Source organism: Kryptolebias marmoratus, linkage group LG3, assembly GCF_001649575.2.
Source record: "Kryptolebias marmoratus isolate JLee-2015 linkage group LG3, ASM164957v2, whole genome shotgun sequence".
Lineage (NCBI taxonomy): Eukaryota > Metazoa > Chordata > Actinopteri > Cyprinodontiformes > Rivulidae > Kryptolebias > Kryptolebias marmoratus.
In genome coordinates, this window is record NC_051432.1 from 24,833,375 (window position 1) to 24,852,045 (window position 18,671).

Here is an 18,671-nt window from a genome sequence, read left to right on the forward strand (position 1 = left end):
TTTTTTTTTGTTTGTTTTGTGTGGTTGTTTGATGTGGATGTGTCTGCTGTCTGGGGATTTGTTTGTGGGTTGAAGTTCTGTGGCATATTTGTAAATTTGTTGTAAAAATTAATAAAAAGACATTTGAAAGAAAGAAAGGGGTGGGTACAGACAGGAGTTAAAAGATTTTTTTTTTTTTTTTTACTGTTGAGCCTCAGGATGTGTGGCCATATGCTCAGTATTACACAGTAACCACAGGATTCCTAATGCTTCAAACATAACCAAACCTCAGTGCTCAGTATCACCTGTGTCTTGTTCTTTTTTACATGGTGATCGCGTATAATCGAAGGCGTTGAGATCTGCATCGCCACACCTGGTCGCCTTATTGACTTCTTGGAGGCTGGAAAGACCAACCTGCGCCGCTGCACCTACTTAGTTCTGGATGAGGCCGACCGCATGCTGGACATGGGCTTTGAACCGCAGATTCGCAAAATAGTTGAACAAATCAGGGTAGGACTGCGGCTCGGTGGCTGTTTTGTTTTAGAGTAGTTATCCTCACATTAAAATGTCGATTCTGTTTTCTTCTGTTAAGATAAATTAAGTCCTCCTCTCTCACTCTGACCGTTAGCCTGACAGACAGACTCTTATGTGGAGCGCAACATGGCCGAAGGAGGTCCGGCAGCTCGCTGAGGACTTCCTGAGGGAATACATCCAGATTAATATCGGTGCTCTGGAGCTCAGCGCAAACCACAACATCCTGCAGATCGTCGATGTCTGCATGGAGACCGAAAAGGACAACAAGTAAGAACAACCAGCGGGAAAATCGTTGCGCCACAGAACACCGGCAGCTCCTTTTACACAGCTCAATTAAAGTGTTTGGTTTCTCTTTGTTAGACTTATTCAGCTGATGGAGGAGATAATGGCAGAGAAGGAGAACAAAACCATCATCTTCGTGGAGACCAAGAAACGATGTGACGATCTTACTCGGAGGATGAGACGCGACGGGTGAAAGATTTCTGCCTATTATTGTCGTGTCTGTTCGTGTAAAGAGTTGTGCGATTACGTGACACCGTGAGCTCGACGTCTTTAATGTGGATTTGTTTGATAGGTGGCCAGCCATGTGTATCCATGGAGACAAGAGCCAACCAGAAAGAGACTGGGTGCTTACAGGTCAGAATACATGAACGCCATTTTAACTTCCACACTTCAGCTAGTTGGCACATTAATTACTTTATTTACAAAACAAGTCAGTATTCAGACACTTCAGACGGACCAGAGCAAGCGGTGGAGGCGTTTATACTTGACGCTTACGTCGGTGCAGTGTTCTCTGAAAAGACGAGGGGCTGTTTTGTTTCGCTTCATGCTCCTTATATATGACAAAAGTTAAAAAATGGACCATTCATTGACAGAGCGTCTTATAATCCTGTGTGCCCTATAGTGCGGAAAATACGGTAATTCTGATTTTACACCTGCCGACCTGTTCGGAGCTACGCTGGAGCCTGTCTCACACTTTAAAAGCTTCTATGTTTTCTTATCATCTGTCTGATGATTTGTTTTTAATATATTTTATTTATCTTCACAGAATTCAGAAGCGGCAAAGCCCCCATTCTGATTGCAACCGATGTTGCCTCTCGTGGTCTGGGTATGTCTCTGTACTCATGCTATTAGCGCTTTGTAATTTATTTCATTTTTGCAGATAACTGTAATTATAAGTAAACAATCTTCCCAGTCGATGCAGTTATTTACTGGTACATTACTACAGGTTGAAGACAGCGTGTGCGTTTCTGAAGAGTTGTCTTTCTGTGAGATGTAGTTGGAGTTTAGATACATATTTCATTAACTGGAACTCTGTAAAGTCAAACTATTGGCCAGATGTGTGAAGGTACACAGAAGGTGCAATCAGTGACTTAAATAACGACCGGCCACACGTGTAAGTCTGAGAGGCCTTTGCATCCCGGTTGCAGGTTTGGGACCCTCTGATCCACCAGGTTTATAGTCTGTTTCTTGTTACCGCAGTTTCAAAGCTTCCTTCAAGCTGGGCTCTTTGGCACGCTGCCTGAGAGGGGGGTGTGTGGGGCTGAACCTCCCGCGCACCTTTTTTTATGTCTCCTATGCAGTGTCAGCACAAATTCACACATGTTGCTTGTGTTACCTATTTTTATTTGGGTAAAATATAAACTTAGCTGTGGTTTTATGTGTAGACGATGAGTGGTGTCATGTCCTCAAAGGCGTCAAGAAGAAAATTCTGACTAATTTCACATCTAATCTGTTGGTAGAAAACTGAGAAGGGGGGATAAGTAAAGTGTCTTAATTTGTCAAAATTTCTTAATTTGTCAAAATTTCTATGACTATATCCTTGTTCTCTTTTCCCCTCTTCTCCTCTCAGGGTTTGGCAGCACACGGCAGCTGTAACAGTCTGCGCTGCTGTCTCTGCCCCCTCAGTCATGTTAAAGTACAAGCTCTTAGTTTCTGGGGAGGGGGGTTAACCGCCCCTCTTGCTCTTCGGTAAATAAGATCCCCACCCCCTCCCCACGGCCCGTTATTATCAGTTTGCAAACCCAATCCAGCGAGCCTTCCCTTGGGAGCAGCCTGAGGTTCCTGTATGTCTGCCCATCGATCCAAAGAGCAGACAGACAGGGGGGGAGAGAATTAGACGGGCTCGTCTGGATCCAGTCCTGGCCAGAGTCCGAGGAGGGTCCTGCAATGCGACGAGAGAGCAACAGAACCAGCCAATGTGTGGGTGTCTCTTGGGGTTTAACGGTTCTGCTCCCGTCTGACGTTGCTGGTGTGAGCAGAAGGTGAGGGATGAACCCTGTCTCCCTCTCCCTCACCCCCTCCCTTTGAACCAGGACTGATCAGGGGGGACTGACTACATTTGTAAAAACAACTTGAAGGGGGTAAGTACCGCAAGCACCCCTTTGCCTTAACTCCTCCACGAGCTCACCATACAGTCAGGTACTGCCTCTGTGCTTATTTTCCAAAAACAAACAAACAATTTATAATCATAGCACATGTAAGAGATGATAAAATGGCTTTCTTCTGTCATGATGGAGGGGAGATGGGAGACTTATTGATCAGCAGTGCTGTCAGAGCCCCACGTCTTCTGTAATGAGAAACAGACTCCTTTTCCTTTTACATTTCGACCTGTGATCATAATGTTGTGAAGATCATAAAGGCTTCAAATCAATGTCATGCTTGCTCCAAATCGAGTGAGTATAACACTTTGAAGCCTTACTGAATAGTCAAGGTGTTAAACTGAAATGAATCTTTGGATGTGTGGATTTTTGTCTGATAAAGCAGGTAAGTCACTCTTATTTTTTGTTAGACATCTTCCTAATAATTAAATTCATTCATACTTCATTGCAATATTTGTAAAAATTCTCAAAACACATTAAATTTAAAAAAGAAACATTTCCCCGTCTGAAACTCCCGTCTTTCTTTCTTCCCACCGCGCTCTAAAGACGTGGAAGATGTAAAGTTCGTCATCAACTATGACTATCCGAGCTCCTCCGAGGATTACGTCCATCGTATCGGACGTACGGCCCGCAGTACCAATAAGGGCACGGCTTACACCTTCTTCACCCCGGGAAACCTGCGGCAGGCCCGGGATCTGGTCCGGGTTCTGGAGGAAGCTCGGCAAGCCATCAATCCTAAACTGCTTCAGCTGGTGGACTCGGGCCGCGGAGGAGGAGGCGGTAAGAAAGATTACATCGCTCCTTTTCCGGGGCGGGGGGAGAACAAGATGTCGCGAGAATAAAACGCTGCGGGATTTCTCGTCGGGTTGGAAACTGTCAGGTTGTCGTGAGCGTGAGAATACCACCGAAGATGTTCCACTTCGATCGTTTCAGGCAGAAAATGTTGAGAACGAGGACCGGCGTGGCGTCAGTCAGCCGGTCCTGCAAACGTAGAGTTCACACAGTGGTTTCTTGCCTTTTTCTTAAAGATTCAGGAGAGAGGCCAGTCAGTCGAGTTTGTGGCAAAAAATTTTTTTTTTCTAAAAATCTCATCTCATCAGGTCTCTCCCCTCCAGCCCAGAAGGTTGTCCGCCTGTGTGGAGATCTGAAAAGTTACCTGTTTGCGTTTGTTTTTTTACGCAGGGGGCAGAATGCGTTACCGTGGCGGCAGCTCCAACAACCCAAATCTGATGTATCAGGAAGAGTGCGACCGCCGCATGCGCTCTGGCGGCGGTGGAGGTGGCAAAGACAGCCGCGGTGGCTTCAGCCGCGACAACCGCAACAGCCGCAACGAAGACCGCTCCTCGTCCTCCTCCTACAGGGACAGAAGCCGGGACCACAGGAACAACTACGACTCGGGTTCGGACCAGTACCAGAGCTACAACAACAACAACAGCAGCAGCAGCGGCGGTGGGGGCTACAACTCCCGCAGTGGAGGGGGCCAGCCCGGCGGTGGCGGCCAGGATCAGCCCGGCCAGCAGCAGCAGCAGCAGCAGGGTCAGTTTAATCAGGCGCCTCCTCCTCCTCCATCAGGAGGTCCGCAGCCTCTGATGGCTCAGCAGTTCGCCCCGCCTCAGCCGCCGCTCATGGGCTTCATGGGGCAGCCTCCATACCCGTTCTCCTCTCCGCCTCCTCCTCCCCCGGGCCCACAGCCGCCCCGGAAGTAACGGGCGGACGGGCGCCAGGTCAACCTGCGAGGCTTTGTGTGTCTGACTGTTTTTACCAAGTCTAAACGGCGTCACATCCAACGAGGGGGCGGGGTTTCAGATTAATAATGTGGAAAATGAACGAATCGTTTCCCAGATTCTCACCCTGCAGCCGTGCACCATGAAGGTTTCTTTTCTTCTTTTTTTTACAACAATCGGCTGTAAAATATAAATTTCAGCTGTCAGTCGTGTTAAGATCGAGTTAGAACAAATTATTTTAGGTCTACAAGAAAAACAAATCTTTTAAAAAATCGATACAGTCACATTCCAGCCTCTCCTGAGCTTCGTCCACGTTTAGACTTGTTTTCTTTGTTACGTATTTTAGCTGATGGATACCAGCTCGAGTCTTTAGTTTAAATATCCTTTGACCACGTTTAGATTCGTTTTTTAAGGCTTTGTTGTAGTTTGAGTCATTCAGTCACGCATGCTTCTGTTTCCTGTCGTGCTGCTTGTCAAAATGAAGTTTCTATTAAAAAAAAAAGCTTGTTTTGTCACTTACTGTTCTTTTTACAGTGTTTTCTTAAATAAACGATTGAAGTCTGAACACGTCTTGTCTGATTTGTACTGCACGATAACAGCAAAGAAGTGCCGTATATCTGAATATTTTAGGTATTTATGTTAGAATATTTGGTCAATTTAACGACTCTCCTTTTTTCTGCCCCGTTTTACAAATGTGCCCCATGTTTTCAGCCAAGCTGTCGGCCCCGAATCGACACTATTTAAAATCTGAGTTTAGTTTTTCTTTCTGTTCTTATTTGAACACATTAACAGCAGAAATAACATCTGGATCTGGAGCGCTGTGCTAAGGTTTTAAACCAACAGTGATTTTTCTCGTTCTTTGCTTCTAAAACGTCTCTTTGGAAAAAAAATAAAAAGAAATGGGAGATAATTTAAAATGTTTAAAATAAGAGATCACATGATCCTCACAAAACTTAATTTGTGTCACATAAAACCTAAATATTTGCCGCTGGTCACCCCAACACCAAAACAAACGCTACTTTTTTATTTCCTTCATCTGTTATTTGCTCGGTTGTACATTCAGTCAGTGTTGGTACTTCGGTGTCAAAAACAGCTAAAATAAAAAACTTCAACAGGAATGAGTACCATTAAAGGCTTCAGAGATAGTTTGTAGCAGATAAAGATAAATTTATTGTCTAATCAGTTTAATATGAGACTTTTAACACTTAACTGTACAGCAGAGTCAAGAAGACTCAGTAATTATTGTAAGAATCAAATAAAACCCACTGGTTTCCCAGCATATTTCTTTTTGTTTTTCCACCTCAAGCAGAGTCCGCCTTTTTCCAAATATCCTTTTTATTTTAATCTCCTCAAAGACCTCTGCTATTAACATCTGTGGACATTATAAAGATCATTTAACAGCATCTGACGAGTCTCTCCAGACAAAAACGCAAACATATGAAAACAAAAATCAAGTCGTTTGTACACGTATATATATGTACAGAGCAAAAAACAAAAAGAAAACTCAAACCTCAGGCACATGTGGCAGAATCAAACCAGGTGACGTGAACGCGGGACGCCGCGAGACGCTCCTCTTTGGGTCAATCAGTAGTGAAACAAAACGACAGGAAACCCGCCGACCGAAGGGGGAACGATTACTTGTGCAAAACATAAAATTAGTGCATACGAGTTCGAACCGAGACGAAGAAATTATAATCACGAAGACGGAGAAAAAGTGCAGAAATAAAAGTTACATTTAAAGAGGAGCTCAGGTGCTCTGATGAGAGAAAAGCACAAATATAAATAAGGACAAATTTCCCAGCATTCAGCGTGCCGACTGAATAAAAGGAAACCTTCAGTGACATTAATAATCAAACCCAAAAACATCCGGTCCGTTCTGAGCGCTCCCAGAGCGAAACCTTTCAGATCAATTCTTCATTTCAGTTCCTTTTTGTGCAGAACAAGTAAACGAATAAGTAGTTTTAATTATCTGATCTAAGAAGAGCTTTCTCAGCAGGTTGAGAATATAATCAGGCGTCAATCTCGACGGTTTGACAGGAAATTCATTCTAATTGTACAAAAATCGTGAAACAAGAACAAAACATTTAGTTTTGGTGGGATTGTTGGATTTTCAGCCGGACGTGTGAACAGCGACGGCCCTTAAGTGCAGCCGGTTCTGTGGCGAAGTTTAAACAACCAGCTGGTGATTCACGTACCGTGGGACGACAACCGCACCGAGCTTCTGAAGCCTCAACTTGTTTCCTCGAATAAATGCTCTGGGCTGACTGCTGGCGGGGGGGAGGAGGAGGAGGAAAGGAAGAAGACGCTCAAATCAGCAACGAGGACGAAGAAGGCACAAGGTAAACTGGACTCCGCGGCTGCTCTCGTGTCTGTCCGAGTTCGGAAACCTCTTTGTCGAGTCGCCGGGCGTCAGCCGGCGCTGACGGGCGACAAAAAGGAAGATGGAGGGGTCAGGTGAGGGTCCTTCTCCAACTACAGGTTCCCCCACGAGTTCGGAGGCGGGAACTCGTCGACGTCGCCGGATTCGTCATGAAATTTGTCCCCCAGCTTGAACGTTAGTTTGTAGCGCAAACGCACTTTTTCCTGGAAAAAAAACAAAACAAAACAGAAACAAACTCTAGATTAAATCCACCATGTTGGATCTGAAACATCAAGACGAGAAAAACTCAATTTCTGCAAAGACAACTGTTTTATTATTATATATTTTAAACGTTTTACTGCAATTGTAACATTTCTGCGTTCAGCGTGAAGGTTGTTTTTAGGACTTTTACTTTTTTTTTAAATATTTAACTTTATTTGAAAATATTTTTCTGATATCAACTCATTCAGATCTCTTCAGTTCCTTCAAACATTTTTTTTAAAAATCTGCTTCAGATTTTTGCTCCATTTTTGTTTGTGTTCTGTTAGCCAGCCTTTTGTTAAACTGCCACTGTAGCTTTAAGCTAATTTTCTGCTAGTTTTAGCTTTTACTTCTTTTATAATTTAGCTACCGCTGTGCTCCTTTTAGCTCCTGTTTTTATTAAAACTTTAAACCAGTTTCAGCTTCTTCAGCAAATGTCAGCAAAGTCTTCCAGCGCTCAGCGTTCATGTCTGTCATCTACAACCATCTACAACCATCTGTCTGTGGGGCAGTGGTCCTGGAGGAACACCATCCTGCAGGTTTTAGTCGTTTCCCGGCTGTGACGCCTGATCTGAATGAATGAGGGACTAACAGGCTTCTGCGGACACAGAAGAGCTGCTGAAGAGCAGGGAAACGAGGAAAACGCGCAGGATGGCATTCCTCCAGGACCAGGAGTGGGAACCACAGCTGTGGAGTACCTTGTGAGGGTTGGCCAGCAGCAGGATCTGTGTGACGACGGCCGGAGGCAGGATGGGGTTGAAGGCTGGGAGCTCGGTGCAGGAGGGCGGCTGCAGCTTCACCTTCATCACCTGGAAACACGAATGAAACGAGCCGACGTCACTCTGAAGCCCGCGGTGTGTGGTGACAGGAACGGGCCGGGTGTAAAAACAGACTTTAAGGTTACCATAGACGTGCGATTAATGGAAAATTAAATTCTTCTTTTAATACAGCGACACTGTTCTTATTTCATTTTTATTTATTCCTTCGTTAAGGGATGTTAATTGTTTCTAGTTTCACCTGCTGCCTTGAAAGCTCAAGTTTTAAACAAATATCTCGTGTAATCTGTTGGAGCGGCCATCTTGAGTTGGGCTGACTTGTGACGGTAACGAGTCGTAGATACAGGAAGTCACGGCTTGGTAAGTCTCGCTGAAGTCGATCCAGCGGGTCAGGAGATATTTCGCTAACAGACAGACAGGGTTGGCTCTAACAGGTGTGATGGGCATGACTCTCTGCGACTACCGCGCCGAATTTTAGCTCCGTATCTGTGAAACGGACTGAGTTGGAGCCATCTTTGTGTTTGAGGTGGATTAGCAGAGGCAGCCATCTTGAATTAGGTCGACTCCAGTAAGTTTCAGATGCTCATCTAATAATGACTTTCTGAAAGTTTCATTAAAAACCATACAATAGTCGTGAGATATTTTGCTAACAAGCAGACAAATGAACGCAGAGGGAGTTACATTATCGCCCGCCACCATTTATTACAGTTTTAGCTCGATGTGGAAGTCAACATCTGTGACCTGCGCTGGCGAAGTGAGTCACAACAAGATGGCGTCACCGATCTGTCACCAGTTCTGATTACCAGCAGAAAACTCTGAAGACATGGCTGTTAGAAAACTCAGACTTAACGGTAGATCAGGGAGATTATTTGCCGTTTTTAATCACCGGGATCTTATTTTCGCTGCAGCTCATGTCCACGCCGGCTCATTTTGGCAGCACGGGTCACATAATTGACATACAGCGTTAAAAAAAAACCCCAACAAAAACAAAAAACCTGCACCTACTTTGGGCACAGCTGCCTGGAAGCGGATGTTTGTGACGGGGATGGGGGCCGAGGACAGCATGGAGATGATCACCACCAGAACGTCAGGTCTGGATGGAGGACAGTCGCGTGCAAAGGTGAACAAAACTCGGAGGCTGTGTTTGTCAAATACAATCACCGGTAACAAGCTGCCTGAAACGTAAGACATTAAATTATTAAAACAAAACAACACTTTTTTTACCTCAGTCAGCACAAATCACAACATACGCTTAAACCTTTGGCAAGTTCATTTAAATGTGTGACAGGAATCAATGATTTTTCCACATTATCACAGATTAAAGCAGTGAGAAAACACGATTAAACCTGAGCTGAATCCGCTGTGTGCCCAGCCTCCTAACACCCCATAATCAGCTGAAATGTGTTTATAATGCAGCTTCGATTTTATCCAGACTTTGTTTCTGACTGTAGCTGTTCTCAAAAGTACTTTTGGTTTTTGTTTTTTTTGCATAAAGCATCAAAATATTCCGTTTTACTGACATGCAGATTTTTATGACAAAGAGGAAAACAGAAATATGGATCTGATTTTAATAAAAGATTCAGGCAGGGAAATATTTTGGGCTTTTGAAACATTCAGGTGCTAATTAACCAACAACCAGATGAAAGAAAGTGAATAATTTTATCTTTTGTCTTAAATTTTAAGACTCATTTACATTTATGGCTCTTTAAAAACTGTATTTAATAGGAAAGATGAGGAAAAAAAGCTGTAAAGATCAAAAACAGTGATTTCATTCACAAAAAAGCCAAAATATTTTAGTTTATTTTGTTGGTTTTCTGTCTATTTTTAAACATTTTGTTGAATTTTGACCAAACATTTGATAAAACAAAGTTTAATTCTTACTTCAACAAACAGCATCGCGCTCAGTATTTAAGACTCCAGTAATATAATAATTTCATTCAACAGTTTCACTTATATCTTTTCTTTTAAACTAAACATTTATTATTCTCTAAACAGGAAACACTGAGTGTCCTAAACACCGAAATTCAGTGGAGTTTATTTTTAATCAGTTTCTAATCGTTTTGCTCCATATTTGACTGAAAATGACACCTGGTTTTCTCAGTATTTTTATAAATCTATTGTATATTTAGCTCTGTTTCGCAGCCATGCTTTTTTGTTGTTTTTTACGATGTTCAGCATTTTGGGTTGTGTTTGAAAAGTTATAAAGTTACAGTTAATCTTGAGTAACTTTCAAAAAGACAACTCAAAGTTTTTGACAATATGTGAAAACCAAACGATTAAAATGTTGTTTTTTTTAAAGCCTGTAGTGAAATTAGTTTTTGAGAAAACGGTAAACCTGTAACCTGCACCGTTCAGACACAGTTTCATGTTTCTCAGCTTCTTTTTGCTCCGCTCCGTTTGTCCTTACTGGGTTTGATGGACTCCAGAGGCACAGAGACGTCCGTCAGCGAGATGCTGTCGTAAGGATCAGCAGCTGATGAGCTTCTCTCTGTGACACTAAGACCGGAGAGGACGATGGTGTCAGGCGGATCTGACGGGAGGCTGGACGGCGGCTCAGAACCAGGCGGCGGACCGGGCCTAGAGCCGGAGCCGGATTTAGTTTGAAGGTCTCGCAAAGGGACCTTAGACTGAGGCTGGAGTTTATCCCTGCGTGCAGAAAGAAAAAAAGCAGCTGATGAAGCAGAAACAGTCAACATGCAGTTCTTTTACCAAACAAAAACCCCGCTGCGGTGCGTTTCACGTCACCGGTTTCACTTCATCTGGCAACGTTTTTGTATTCCCGCTCACCATTTCACCTGCTGGCTCTCTGGAGGTAGAGACTGCTGTAACAGCGTTTTCCCCAACAAGTCCAGCTCCTCCATGGCTTTGGGAGGAGCAGCGGAGGCGGAGGAGGGTGGAGGGTGCGGTGTTTGGACCACGGCTGGTTGTAACGCCGCAGCTGGAGCCGAGGGTTCAGCCACACTGAGCGTCTGAGAACAGAACGGGGAGTTAGACTCTCTGAAAACGTTGTGAAACGTTTGCAGCGTGAGCGTTCGTGTGGCGAAGGTTCAAAACGTTTCCGTGTCAAAGAATCCCATCGCTGTAGGCGTTTCACCACAAACGTCCACCTCTGAACACCAGGTGGGTGTTAAAATTATCTGCGTGGCCTAGCACACAGGTTTGCGAGCCGTGAACACAAAAATGGGACATGATTTTCAAAAACTGGTAAAAATTGCCCCATTAACGTGCATTTTTTCCTGCAACTAGTCGTATCCCGTCCAATCTAACTTGAAAAAATGTTGGATTTTAATCAAACTCCCAGAACTAATCACCAGATGAACATCTACAACTAATAAACTTTGGGATTCAACTCAATTCAAGATGTCCGCCGCACCTAATAACTCTTAGCAAAATAAAAACGGCTGTAACTCAGTCAGTTTTATAGATATTAAACAGATTTAAGATTTTAGCTTAAAGCCTTGGCATGCAAGGCAGCAGGTGACATAAATTACAAGGAATGATCGTTTTAATCTGATTCTTATATATGAATAAAGCTTATTTTATAACTTGTTTTAATACAAACACGTACGTCCTGATCCTACATCCCACCTGAGAAATGCTGCTGGAGTCACAGTTTTCCATTACATTCAATCCTAAAAGGATCAAAAACATTTAGATTAAATTATTGACAGTTTCCGCAGCTTATAACACTGAAACTCTTGAAAATATCTTCTTTTTTTTTACCCAGAGACATGAGTTCATCGTCTAAAAGGTTCAGTCCCACGTTCTGAGTCAGAACCTGCAGGACGGAAACGTTTGAGTTCGACGTTTCTGTCTTGGCCGAAACATTAAGTCCTTCTAGATCTACAAGAGCTGAACTGCTGCCGAACTTGGAGTCTGTAGAGATATGAATGAAATTAAATTAGGCACCAATTAATGTGGAGTTACTCTTCATCCCTCAGGAGGAAAGCAGAAAGCTTCACCTGGTAGTGAGGACCCAGCAACGCCATCTTTTGTCACCTCCTCACCCTTCACCAGCTTCCTGTACAGATTGATGACCTGCGTCAAGCTGTCATTGGCCTGCAGGATGTCCGCTGCGAGGAAGAAACGGGTCAGAAACGCCTCCGTGGATTTCCAACCCCAACGTCAAACCCAAACTCACCTAAAGCTTCATCGTTGTCTTCAGTGTCGCTCGCCAATCTGAACAGAGTGGGCCTCATCTTTTCACAGCGCTGGTAAAGATCCTGAAAACAAAAATCAAAGTTTTAAAGTTAAAAACCACACATTTAGGCTTCGAGACGGGTTCGAGATGCCCCCATTACGCCGTTCGCCAACTAGCGGCCATATTGAATGTTCACTGTGATTACTCAAATCTGCAACTGTCACAGAAACCACTTTAACATCTGGTGCAGCGAACCGAAGCTTTTCCTGAAACTACGGCGAGAGTAAAACAAGCGTACCGCCAACGGTACAGAATACATTATTACAACCTAAAACATAATTCCTTCACACAACAATCCTGAGTATCTGTTTAGAGCTGCAGCACAGACAAGGTTTTCACAAAGGGGTCACCTGCGATCTTGACCTTTGACCCTGTGACCTTGAAATCAATGGGGATCATCTCTGACCAACGACGGGTCCAGCTGTGCAGTTTGACACTCCAACGTTACACGATTGTAGAGTTAGAGCAAGAACAAGGCCGTTACAAAGGGTTCAATTGTGACCTTGACCTTTGACCCTGTGACCTCAAAATCAATAGGGATCAACCCCAACCCATGCAGAGTCCAGCTGTGCAGTTTGACACTCCTACATTTCATGATTGTAGAGTTAGAGCTCAAGGACAAAGACTTTCACAAAGGGTCCACTTGTTGACTTTGACCTTAAAATCAATAGGGATCACCCCGACCCACGATTAGTCCAGCTGTCAGTTTGACATTTCTGTGTTAAAGAGTTATAAATTTAGAGCTTGGACAAGAAGCCGTCCACTGACGGACGGACAACGACAAACCATAATACGTCCAATTTTAGGACAGTTGCATAAAAATGCATAAAATGTGCCGTAAAGTTTTTTTTCTTTTTTTTAAGTCACATAGTAACGCAGCAGCATGAAGTCAGAGCTGAGCAAACTGATAAGAAGAGGTGATGAAGCCCCACATGAAAAAATAAACTTTTTTTGTTTTAAACACTCGTGTAAAATCTATTCCAGCCCGTCAGCGAGCCTCGACCATCAGCCCGTGAAAGAACACAATGTTTTTGCGGCGTCAAGCTTTCCGAACCTTAACGAGCTCCTGGTTGCTCGAGGAGCAGCTCTCCGGGCTGAACCCCTCCAGCAGCTGGCTCAGCAGGCTGACGCTCTCCTTCACCTCCTGGATGGCGTTCACTCGCTTCGACACTTTCTCCACCCGCTTCTGATCCTGAGAAAAGGCGAGACGCGACGACCTCGTTACAACCAACAGCACTGACATGAAGCTAGAGAGGTCATGAACTCAAAATGGCTCCAAATGTGGCAGAAATGATGCAGAAGGTGAAACAGATATCACAGATAAATCGATATTTTTAATAAGAACGGATGAAAAAGGGAAACTGTTGATGCATTCAGGACAAAAAAACAGCCAATTATTAAGGGTAATGGCGTACGCAGTGACTCCAGTGTATCAGATTAGGACATGTCCTTTCAAAATAAAGGTCACTGAATAAATAAAGCTGACGACAGACAAATTAATTCATTACAGACACGAGTCTTTGTGGCAGTTTGATGCCATCACCTTGTTTTCTGAGATTTATTGGGATTATTCATTAGTTTTCTTTGTATTTTATTACCAAAAAAAATGATCTTTTTTTCCATAAAACAAAGAAAAGATTAAATAAATTAAAGTGGTTTCAATTATTAAAAAATAACCATGACATATTTCCAAATGATCATTTTGTTTACCATTAATCTCTGGCACAAAAAACAGCTTTTACTCGACCAAAAGTTCAAACCCTTCAGGTTTAAGATTTGTTTGCACATTTTTAACTTTTCTGATCACTTTTGGTGTAAAAAAAGTCAAAAAGCAGAAACTACAGAGACTGTAAACGTCAACAATATTTAAAGATCTGAGCCTAATTATGTTTGTTTGCTTCAAGTCATAAATATTCAACTTTAGGTCGCTACAGCCAAGAAAGCTAACACACACACACACGCGCTGTAAACACAGCGGCTCACCTCCTGAACCATTTCCTTAATGAGCTTGTTTGCTGCTCTTAAATCATCGGGGTGGGTGCTCTTCAACAAGCGGGACAGCGTCTGCGAAAACAGGATGGGCGGAAAGCGGAAGAGGCCAAAATTAAAACCGTGGTCCCAGTCGAGGGCCAGTCTCAGCTAATATTTATTTAAAAACATATAAATGGACTATAGTTTTAAGGTTTACGTCAAATTATTTGTATAGATACACAAATGACATTAGTCCAAGACAAGAAGATCAGATTTTAAAGATTATTTTATGAGACTCGATGTGTCTGGGGTTGGCGAGGCTAGCTCCAATACATCAAAAATATCTCGCCAGCCGAGAATAACTGGAACGAGGGCCATTTCTGGCCCACGGACCTTGAGTTTGACACATGTGCATTAAGATCTACCCACTGGGTCATGAGACATTTTGCCGACAAACAGGGCCGACGCCAAAAGTTATTGGCAATGTTTTAATTAAAAAATAACGCACGATGTGCAGTGCCCAAAGTATGTGTTGAGGATCACTCTCAGCTACTACCACAGGAAATCTGAGCTCTATGTCTGTACAAACGGCTGAGTTGTGGTTGTTTTTGTGTTTGCTAAGGTCGCTTAGGTGGCCCTCTTGGATGGCGTTGGCTACCAAAGCTGTAGACGAGCTTCTAAAGATTAATTTCTGGGTTTCATTTACGACACGACACCATCGCTCCGCCTTTGTCGTCTTTCATCTTGTATCTGCAGAATGCAAGCCTACTGGATGTGGTTCTTGCTCCTCAGACCAACCTTGGACTTCTCCTCATCCTCAAAGATGGCGCTTTTAGTCCTGGGAAGAGGCGGCGGCAGCGGCTTCTCATCAGGAAGCACAGGATCTTGCTTCACAATGCCTGGAAACGACAATCAGTTAATCACACGTTTAAAAAAAACAACAACCCATCAACAGTCCAGATTCTCTTCAACGCATTTACAAAGCAAGCAGATGAATTTCAAAATAAAAGACACCTCCGGTTTGGAATGCTTTGAAACTAACCCAAACACAACGAGACAAAAACGTTTTATTTGACAGAAATTAAGTCTGAGCTACGACTCGTTTATATCTGCTGACAGCCGATTATTTCCGGGTAAAGTCCATTTATGAGAGATTCAACTGCACATGACCCACGATGTCGTCGTCATGCTTCTGCTAAAAAGCAGAAACGGGACTAAATACACGACGCTGGGAGAGAAACCACTGAGAACCGAGAACATTATCAGCTAAAGAAAGGGAACTAAAAGCTTCTGTGTGGTAAACCTCCACACAGGTAACAATAAAGACAAAAATAAAACTTCCAAAGTCGTTCACGCCATTTAAATGTCGAACCCACGTGTGTGAGGCGCTCACCCTGTTTCTTCAGCATCTGATAAGCTTCGGCGATCTTGGTCTCGTCTGGAAACCTCACAGTCCAGCTGTACAGCATCTCTAAAACCTTCTTCTTCACGGCCTCCGGAGCCCGGCTCCCTAAATACTGCAGAGTCGGGGGAGAAGCATCAAGAAGAGCAACTTCCTTTCTGACAAATAAACGTTTCTGAAGGAAGAGAGTCTTCTTTGACCCGAGGCGAGGTCACTTCATTTGTTGTAAATGATACTACTTTTCACACTACAGGGCGCAGTGGATTATGAGATGCACTGTCAAGGAATGGTCCATTTTTGAACTTTTGTCATATATAAAGTGCACCGAAATATAAGGCGGATCGTTGCCTCCCAATTTTTGTAACTTGCCTTGGACCGTACACACCGCGCTCCATTCAAAATGGAGGATTTTGGTGCTCTAGCGGAGCTGGTTTGCCTGTATCAGCATCTCTATGAGACATCACAAAGATAATGAAACGGGTCAAAACTCACGGAAGGATAAACGCCTCCAACACTCGCTCAGGTCTGTGGGCGGAGCCCCGCGCAACTCTAACTGAGCCTTAATGCTGCAAGCAGCGCGGCTTTGTAGTTTCCAAAAGTCGGACTAAAACATCACGACTTCTTACATATATAAGGTGCTACGGATTATAAGGCGCACTGTTGTTTTTTTGAGAAAATTTAGGGATTTTAAGTGTTTTAAAATGGCTACAACTCTGTTGTTTCTCTTATTTTGGCGAGCGACATGGATTCCTTCCTGTTTTGTGAATGAATGACAGCGTTGCTGCTTTCCGAAGGTCTTCTAACCAGAACATTAAAAACATTCTCATGGGTATCAGGTTTCGACCGGACTGGACCCGAAGCGGCGGTTCTTACCTTGGGTGAGACCACCTTGATGAGCTCGTTAATGAAGCGAAACTTTCCCACCTCGCCGTGGAACCTCTTCCCACAGTTCTGCATGCACGTCTCCAGGACCTGGGAACGGGACAAAGTTCGTCTGTGCCTTCGCAGGAAACGACATGCGGACCTGCCGGAGGGCGAGCCTCTTACCATCAGCGCCTGCATGGCCTCCCACTCCTGGGGAGACTGGATTTTGTGAGCCAGAAGTCTGGTGGCAAGCTGAGGCCTGACGAACAGACAGAAACAGAAAACGTTCAAGCGGCCTGAAGACGTAAAGCAACCATTGAGACTCCAAATCTGAACCAACGATTTAAACGCCGCCAACATTTTAAACTAACATCATCTCGTGTTGTGAACGACTCTCAGCTACTACCACGTCGAATTTTACCTCAGTTTCTGTAAAATCGACCGGGCTGTAGCCAACGACAGTCAGCTCTGGTGGCCATCTTGAGTTGGAAGGACTCCAAAGAAGTGTTTTACTAAAATCCACCTGTTGGTGGACGAGATATTTTGCTAACAGGCTCCAACAGTCGACGCAAAAGTTCGGCGAGTGTGTTGTGAATGACTCTCAGCTACTACCACACCACGTTTCATTGAGATACATGTCAAACTGACAGCACTGAAACCGAAAAGTGCATGGTCTGATGTGAGTTGGCTGCGGCAGCCATCTTTAATCGGGATAATCAATATGTAGCTGTGCGTCAAACGATCGCCTCCTGCACGTTTTATTAAAATCCGCCCACTGGCTGGTGAGATATTTCGCTAACAGACACAGGACTGATCCCGGAAGTGTGCTGTGAATGACTCTCAGCTAGCTGGCTGCGGCAGCCATCTTTAATTCAGTCCACTCTAGCTGTAGATGTTTGTTTAATTATCACTTCACATGAGTTTGATTAAAATCCGTCCTGACGAGATATTTTGCTGACAGACAGACAAACATTACAGCCCGTGCTTCGGTGGTTGGTGGTAATAAACTAAACCTGTAAAAACCAATAAGTTATAATAAAATAAAATAAAAAACAGCTGTCAGTTTTTACCCATCTGGTTCATGGTCAAGCTGGTCACAGAAGCCCCTGATGCTGTCCCAGTCTGGCTCCTTATTCAGAGGATTGGTGGTACTGTCTGTGTGGGAAAATAAAAATAAAAACATTAATAATTATCTCTGTTTTAATGGCAGGTGGACGAGGCTGAGACAGTTCTTCTTCGTTGGTTTATTTCAGCAGAGTTTGTGACATTCTGTGGTTTCATGCAAATGTTTTTATTAAATTACAAGCAGAAGTTCTTCACGTTAGCTTCTGCTGCTCCTTCAGGAAGGAAGTAGTTAGCTTCCTGATTTAGCATCCAGTTTATTTAAATTTTTTACCTGAGTATTTCTTTTACAAATTTCAGGTTGTCATACTGAAAACGAGACCCCTGAATCAAATCACATAGCAGCGCTAAGATCAGTGCCGGGTTTGTCAACCTGTTATTTGTTTATTTGTTTATTTAGCATTTTACTTTTTTCATTCACTGATTTTTAAAACAAAACATTATTTCACTGTGGAGAAAGTTGTCAACGACAGCGGAACACTCGGCGCCATTTTATACGTCCTGGGCTCGACGTATTTGCGTAAAGAAACGTTTCGGTTTTTGTTCCTTTTTTAAACAAAAAAATAAATAAATAAAAAATTTCGTCAGGTTTTCTAACGTAATGACTTACTGATGAGAGACTGCAGGCTGGTCTCAGCGGAAGGCGCCGCCGCCATCTTTCCTAATTCTTTACAGAGTGGCTCCGATCACGTGACTCTTTCAACATATCGCGTGAACAGAACTTGTATGGAGGGCCAAAAGGGACAAAAATAAACATACCTCTCTCAGGCCGGGACTTAAAGCTGAACTGAAAAGTGTTTAGAAGCCAAGATCAGTTGAAAGAAAATCATAAAATATGCTTATTGTAAATTAAAATGTAAAAAAATATATACTATTTTTTTTTTTATTACCGAGCATTGAGGCGTGACGTCCTCAGAACTGCTGAGGTTCAGCCATTCATCAGTGAGTGGATGAATACCGGTACAATATAGTTCGGTTTGTTGGAATTAATTGTTCGAACCGGCCACAAAATACCATCGGAGTTTAATTTTTTTGGCTTCCCGAAAGATAAAAAACCTTCCTCAGATTTGGATCCATGAGCTCCGATGTGGAAATTA

The 18,671-nt window shown here is 43.4% G+C and overlaps 2 protein-coding genes across 2 annotated transcripts in view; one reads left to right on the forward strand and one right to left on the reverse strand.

The window, feature by feature from the left end:
• The window catches only part of si:dkey-156n14.5 (probable ATP-dependent RNA helicase DDX17), an 8,735-nt gene extending 3,552 nt beyond the window's left edge, over window positions 1-5,183 (forward strand). The window contains exons 7-13 of the mRNA XM_017416992.3: window positions 329-489; window positions 608-780; window positions 874-984; window positions 1,088-1,149; window positions 1,562-1,621; window positions 3,441-3,674; window positions 4,077-5,183. Of these exons, the coding sequence (XP_017272481.1) occupies window positions 329-489; window positions 608-780; window positions 874-984; window positions 1,088-1,149; window positions 1,562-1,621; window positions 3,441-3,674; window positions 4,077-4,600 (1,325 nt within the window). The 3' untranslated portion in view covers window positions 4,601-5,183. The remainder of the gene's footprint in view (window positions 1-328; window positions 490-607; window positions 781-873; window positions 985-1,087; window positions 1,150-1,561; window positions 1,622-3,440; window positions 3,675-4,076) is intronic.
• On the reverse strand, window positions 4,798-18,259 carry LOC108236268 (ADP-ribosylation factor-binding protein GGA1). The gene is made up of 17 exons (XM_017416814.3): window positions 18,185-18,259; window positions 17,523-17,607; window positions 16,636-16,711; window positions 16,462-16,560; window positions 15,580-15,703; window positions 14,985-15,085; window positions 14,199-14,279; window positions 13,270-13,407; window positions 12,156-12,237; window positions 11,977-12,087; window positions 11,738-11,890; window positions 11,603-11,646; window positions 10,802-10,983; window positions 10,422-10,660; window positions 9,020-9,189; window positions 7,937-8,047; window positions 4,798-7,201 (listed from the first exon to the last, which is right to left on the reverse strand). Exons 1-17 carry the CDS (start codon window positions 18,228-18,230, stop codon window positions 7,091-7,093), a joined length of 1,953 nt encoding a protein of 650 aa, XP_017272303.1. The 5' UTR covers window positions 18,231-18,259; the 3' UTR covers window positions 4,798-7,090.
• Window positions 18,260-18,671: the final 412 nt, after the last annotated feature.

Coding starts and splice junctions, on each gene's coding strand:
- LOC108236268 (XM_017416814.3), bottom strand. CDS start 18,230: ATGGCGGCGGCGCCTTCCGCTGAGACCAGCCTGCAGTCTCTCATCA. Junction 15,704..16,461: donor TCAAGGTGGTCTCACCCAAG/GTAAGAACCGCC, acceptor CCGACTCTGCAG/TATTTAGGGAGCCGGGCTCC. Junction 9,190..10,421: donor TCTGGAGTCCATCAAACCCA/GTAAGGACAAAC, acceptor CTTACGTTTCAG/GCAGCTTGTTACCGGTGATT.